General features: G+C 45.0%; 1 protein-coding gene across 1 annotated transcript; it reads left to right on the top strand.

Moving 5' to 3' along the window:
* The first annotated feature begins 19 nt into the window (after positions 1–19).
* On the top strand, positions 20–5,357 carry LOC132591257 (zinc finger BED domain-containing protein 5-like). The gene is made up of 2 exons (XM_060268950.1): positions 20–576; positions 3,395–5,357. Exon 2 carries the CDS (start codon positions 3,804–3,806, stop codon positions 5,139–5,141), a length of 1,338 nt encoding a protein of 445 aa, XP_060124933.1. The 5' UTR covers positions 20–576; positions 3,395–3,803; the 3' UTR covers positions 5,142–5,357.
* Positions 5,358–6,653: the final 1,296 nt, after the last annotated feature.

Here is a 6,653-nt window from a genome sequence, read left to right as displayed (position 1 = left end):
CTCAGAGGTTGAAGTCTGGAAGGGCGGGGCTAACGTGGGGTTAGGTCGTTTCTTAAGCGGCCCTTTAATAGTAACAATTATAACGGCAAAAAAATTAATCGCGCTCGACGTGTGCGTTGCCGGAGGCCAGCCAAAAATAAGCAGGGACAAAAATCCAGATTTCTCACGTAGGCGCTTGCACGAGGACAGAGGGGAAAGCGCTCGCACGGGGGGGGGCGGAAAAACCCCCACTTCTGCTTCTTTCCCGCCCCCTTGAAGTTAGAAGCCGATTGGTCGGAGAGCTGCAGTAAGGCGGAAGTACAGCATGATCGACGCGAGGCTGGACCAATGAGGCGGAACGGAGCTAGCTGGCCTCTTCAACCTACCCTTGGGGTTGCCATAACGATTACAGCAGCGATTGCCGGAAGGGGCGGGACAATGGCCGACATCCCTCAGACTGGAGGCGCCGGGCGGATTTCAGGCTTGCCCAGAAGATGCTGTGCGTTGGTCGAAGACGCTGAAGTCCAAGAGCTGTTCCTGGACCTGCGTAGTGGAGTGAAAACTGGACCCCCCTCCTTGCTTCCCTTCGAGCAGCAGGTGAAGGAGGCCTTGTTCCCGCAGGGTTTTGTGTACGGACCGGTTTTAATGACAGGCCTGGTGCCGCGCTAGTTTTACTGTGACTACCTGCATGAATTAAACAGATTGCATGTGGTCTTAATGGTTAATTGCTTTTTAATTATTGCACTCCCCACCCCGGTTTTTAGATGCTCTTATTTTTATCCGTAAGCTGCCTTGAGTTCTGGCCAAGGGAAAAGGTGGGTTATAAATAAATACATAATAATATGAGGTAAAAGGTAAAGGACCCCTGGACGGTTAAGTACAGTCAAAGGCGACACATCTTGCTTTCAGGCCAAGGGAGCCAGCATTTGTCCGCAGAAAGCTCTCCGGGTCATGTGGCCAGCATGACTAAATCGTTTCTGGCGCAATGGGACAGAGCGCATGGAAGCGCCATTTACCTTCCCACCACTGCAGTGCCTATTTATCTACTTGCACTGGCGTGCTTTCGAACTGCTAGGTTGGCAGGAGCTGGGGCAGAGCAATGGGAGCTCATCCCGTTGAATCCGTGGCCCGGATTCAAAACGCTGACCTTCCGATTGGCAAGCCGGAGAGGCTCAGTGGTTTACACCACAGCAAAGAGAGAGTTCCCTGCTCTTTCTAAACTCTGTGATTGTACTCGGTGGAGAAACACTTGTTTTGAGCTTGCAAACTGTCTGAATGAAAGTGCTTTTTTTCTAGAAAAATAGGTGCTCACTGTAAACTTTACTCACTGTAAAGTTGTTGCAGTAAGTGTCACATTTTTTAACAACAGAAAAATGAGGTTCTAGTACTGCGTACCCTTGAGTACCCCTTGGGGGAAAGCACTGTATATTTCAGTGTATTGAACCAAACTTTTTCTACTGCCTAGTGTGTGAAAAGCTCTTTAAAGAACGGTTAAAGGTGTTTATCATAGGAATGTCCTGGCTGCATACAAATGGGTCTGTTCTCCTCAATAGTGTTCACTCGGCCTGTGGATGTTGTTCAGATGTCCATCTTGTAACTGCATAGCTGGGTTATTTGTGCCAAAGGTAGGGTGGAAATGTCCTAGTTCTTCAGAAAGAAAGTTATGCTAAATAATGCACTGTGAAACCCCAGAAGATAGGGGGTAGTTTTAATAATACTTAAAAACTATGATAAAATAACATTAAAAATTCTGCCATATACCCTCTGAAACGCCTTTGCATACTCCCTGGGGGTTCATGTGTCACACTTTGGGAAGTACGGCCCTAAAGTGCTGCACCTCTTCCCAGTCAACCCTTAAGTCCTGAAGAGCAAACAGAGGTGTAACTCCCTGATAGTGCCTGGTTGCTTGTGTAGTTGACGCGGCCAATTTCTAGCCAGTTGCTCATGCAAATTATGAAGTCATAGAACCATAGAGTTGTGGAGTTGGAAGGGACCCCAAGTGTCATCTAGTCCAGTGTTTTTCAACCACTGTTCCGCGGCACACTAGTGTGCCGTGAGATGTTGCCTGGTGTGCCGTGGAAAAAATTGAAAAATTCGAAAGATTTTTTTTAAAAAAAAGTCAAAAAAATTTGAGCGGCTACTCTATGAGGAGGGAAGCCGAGGCGACGAGAAGGCGGCTGCCATTAGGGGGCACTGCCCCACCGGGAAGGAAGCCGGCCGGGTCACAACGCGGGGCGAGCGCAGCTCTGAACAGTCACCACCACGGCCTCGGACGCCGACGCCGCCCTCACGCTCGGCGCTACGAGTAGGCCACGGCTGGTGGCCGGCGGCGGTGGCGCGCGCGAGAAGATGGCGGCAAGAGGCGGCCGGCGGGTGCTGCTGCTGCTCCTTTTCTCACTCTCGCTCCTCTTGCTGGCGGCGCCAGTACTAGCTGAAAAATGATGTGGAGGGAAAGTGTAGCTCGTACAATGTCTGAATGGGTTGGGGAAATTTGGACCGTAGCAACAAAATTAAGTGGACTCCTTTGCAAAAGAATACATATAAAAACAGCCTAACGAACAGTATAAAAAGAATACGTGTAAGCCAGGTTTAGGGGGAGAAAGCAGGTATTTTTGTGTGTGCGCGTGCAGGAATTCAGTGGCAAGTGCTGCTTTCAGCCTTTCTGTAACAGTATTTGTTTATGCTCTTCGTATTTGGTTCATTTTTGTAGGCTAATAAAATGAAATTTTGTTTAAAATGGTAGCAGTAGTGATGGGTAGGGGTGTTATTGGAGTGGTAGGGGTGATTATTGGAGTTGGAAGTTGTCATTGGCAGAATATAGTAAAAATAGGACTGAGGAATAGGAGTAAGGAATAAGAATGCCTTTATGGCACCATCACTGATAAAGTAATTGACTAATAGCAATGGGAATAAGGAATAATGAAAGAAGAAAGGAACAGGAATGTTTTTTGACCATGTTGTTTTCACAAAATAATAACCCCCCCCAAAAGCCCTAGTCTTATGAATATTTAAGTCTCACCATTACTATTTCAGTTCAATTCTTTTGTCAAAACCACAGGGCCATAACTCCATTCCTATAGAGTTATGACCCTGTGGTTTTGACAAAAGAATTGAACTGAAATAGTAATGGTGAGACTTAAATATTCATAAGAATAGGGCTTTGGGGGGGGGGTCCTGAGGGGTGAAAGGTGGATTAACAGCACAGCCCTATCTCCTATACCTGTATACCTAGAAGAAAGCCCTGTTGAGTTAAATGGGAGTTGCTCTCAGGGGGACAGCACTGCAGCCTGTGTATGTAAATAAGTATGTAGTAATAATCATATTTTCTGTGGGACTTTGACATGGCAACACAAATATTTGAAATTAATAATGTCTTTATTATATGATTTAGTAACTGCTTAACCTATTTTTTTAGTTGCGGCTATCTGGAGGAGACAAGCGCAGTAAGTACTGAGTGACAGTGAGATACTGCAGTGATGGACAAGTTTTTGAAAAGGAAAGAACTGAACTCTGAACAAAATTTGGAGCCAGATGAGAGCCAAGTATGAGTGGGGATCAAAAAAAAAGCAAAGATGGTTAGCTCAAGCAAATTCTCTGGCACAAGGCAATATAGCGAAAGCTATATTTCATTTGGATTTACTTTCACCGGAGATGCAAACAAACCAACTCCACTGTGCGTGGTGTGTGGTGAAAAGCTAGCTAACAGTGCTATGGTCCCAAGCAAACTTAAACGCCATCTCCAAACGGAACACCCTTCGCTTTAAAACAAGAATGCGGACTATTTTGTTCGCCTGCGTGAAAACACGGAGAAACAGGCAACTTTCATGAGAAAAACCACAAAGGTAAATGAAAGAGCTCTTAAAGCTAGCTATCAAGTTGCTGAACTTATAGCCAAGTCAAAAGAGCCGCACATTGTGGCAGAGACATTAATACTTCCCGCCTGCAAAGCTATTGTAGAGGAGATGCTCGGACCTGAAGCAGCTAAGGAAATAGCCAAAGTCCCTCTCTCAGACAACACAATTTCCAGACGTATTAATGACATGTCTGCAGACATCGAAAGTGTGGTTATGGAAAAGATCCGTATCAGTGAGAAATTTGCATTGCAACTTGACGAGTCTACTGATATCAGTGGACATGCTCAACTCTTGGCCAATGTGCGTTTTGTTGATGGTGATGCAATTAGAGAAAACTTCTTTTTTTGCAAGGCATTGCCAGAAAAAACAACAGGAGAAGAAATTTTTCGGGTCACATCAGAATACCTTGAACAAGGAGGACTTAAGTGGGAAAACTGCACAAGTGTCTGCACCGATGGAGCTGTAGCCATGGTCGGGCGCACCAAAGGCTTTGTAAGCAGAGTGAAGGAAAGAAATCCAGATGTGATTGTTACGCATTGTTTTTTACACCGTGAGGCCCTCGTAGCCAAGACTTTACCAGCAGACCTAGTTCATGTGTTGGATGATGTTGTGCGCATGGTAAACTTTGTAAAGTCACGACCCGTGAAAAGTCGCATATTTGCAGCTTTGTGTGAGGAGGTCCGGTGGTTGTCGCGTGGCAAGGTCTTGGTTCGTGTGTATGAGCTGCGGGAGGAACTTAAAGTGTTTCTGACAAATGAGAGGTCAGATTACGGCGCAAAGCTGCTTGCAAGTGATGAGTGGTGTGCAAGGCTGGCATACCTGGCAGATATATTTCATCATCTGAATGAACTGAACACACGAATGCAAGGCCGAAATGAAAACCTGCTTACAAGCACAGATAAAATAAATGGATTCCGTTCAAAGGTGCAACTCTGGCATCAACACGTGGAAAGTGGCAATCTTGAAATGTTCACACTCACCAAGCAATGGCAAGGTGTTCACACTGCTGCACTGTGTGAGATAATAGTTAAACATTTAAAAACTCTTGAGGAGAAGTTGTCATTTTATTTCTCTTCAGTCTCCACTGAATGCCTTGACTGGGTTAGGGACCCTTATAGCTCAGCATCAGTTGGTGGAAAGGACATGACTTTACAGGAGCAGGAGGAACTAACTGAACTGAGACAAAATCGTGGTTTCAAGCTAAGATTTGCTGATCTACCTTTGGACAGTTTTTGGTTGGATACTGCCAAGGAGTTCCCCCTTCTGGCAAACAAAGCTATTTTGACATTGCTCCCATTTACTGTGTGAGATGAGCTTTTCAAGCATGATTGCTATAAAAACTAAATACAGAGAGAGACTGAGAGCTGTTGACGAAGAGCTACGTGTGTGTCTGTCTTCGATTCCAGCCAGAATATCAGCTTTGTGTTCAGCCAAACAGGCCCAGGTTGCGCACTGAATAAAGTATTTTATAATTTTTCATATTTCTGTTTACTTACTATTTCATAATAAAGTAATTATAAAATACTTTCTTTGTGTTTATTTGATTCCTATTCAAGAGAATTATTTTATATATAGTCAATATAGGCACAGAGTTAATTTTTTAAACATTTTGTAATGGTGGTGTGCCTCGTGATTTTTTTCATGAAACAAGTGTGCCTTTGCCCAAAAAAGGTTGAAAAACTCTGATCTAGTCCAACCTCCTGCAATGCAGGAATCTCAGCTAAAGCATCCATGACAGGTTGCCACCCCAGTGTCATTTGTTCAAATTGAACAATATACATTTTGCAACTCTAGAATTTTGCAGAGATGCTTAATGTTCAGAAATCATCAGTAGATATGTCCTCAGTGGGTAGAATGTTCACCTGTCCTGGTGACTGAATAATCTCTCCTGCTTTGTGATGGTAACACACCTCAGAAGTAAGGGCTTATCTATACTTAACTTTCCTCTGCTATTGCCAGGCACGGTCCATGCATTAAAGCTCCAAGTGCTCCCCCCTCCCTTTTTTCTCTCTCTCTGGAGCTTTCCCTGCGAAAGCCTGCCCTTTAAAGCTCAGTCGGAGCAAATGGCAATCAGTGAAAACACTAAATTGATGTTTGCTCTGGTTGAGCACGAAAAAATGGGTCTTCGCAGGGAATGCTCTGGGGCAAAAAAAAAAAACCACCCCAAACCAAACTGAATAACAGATATGGAGTGGCAGCTGTAGCCAAATTCTGTATTTTCAGTTTTGGAGGCAGAGAGCTGTGGTTAAGCTGCAGTAGAAGCATTCTTGGGAGGCTGTGGCTCCCTTTGGGAACCTGGTGCACAGTCAGCAGGCTTTGTGACCCTGCCACACAGCTGCCTGCTTTCACCAGGCACTACTTGCAAATTGCATAAATTGAATATTACAAAGACACCCAGAGGACTTATCCACACTTCTGCTTGTCCCACTACTTTTCCCCAGGGAAACATGATCTTCAGCACTGAATCAAAACAAACTGCAATTGGTTTCTCCATTGATTGCTACCGGTGTTTGCTCCAATTCAGTGCCAAAGAGCTGCTTTTCTGGGGTAAAGCAGCAGGGAAAAGGCAAAACCGCTTGGATCCATGCCTAGAAAATGAGGGATGAGCAGAAAACTGCTTTCTAGGCATGGAGAACTGGAGGTGTGGATGAACCCTAAGTATCCAGTACTCTTTCCTCCAAAGGAACCACACTGTAGTGCAGGGATAGTGAGCCCGTGGTCCTCCAGATGTTGTTAAATCCAACTCTCATCAACCCTGACCATTGACTATGCTGGCAAAGGCTTGCAGGAACTGGAGTCCAAGCACGTCAAGAATGTTGC

The sequence above is a fragment of the Zootoca vivipara genome, chromosome 16 (genome assembly GCF_963506605.1).
Source record: "Zootoca vivipara chromosome 16, rZooViv1.1, whole genome shotgun sequence".
Classification (NCBI taxonomy): domain Eukaryota; kingdom Metazoa; phylum Chordata; class Lepidosauria; order Squamata; family Lacertidae; genus Zootoca; species Zootoca vivipara.
This window is presented reverse-complemented; position numbering and strand designations above follow the sequence as displayed.

Excerpts from the sequence above, each read along its gene's own strand:
- LOC132591257 (XM_060268950.1), top strand. The coding sequence starts at position 3,804 with ATGAGAAAAACCACAAAGGTAAATGAAAGAGCTCTTAAAGCTAGCTAT.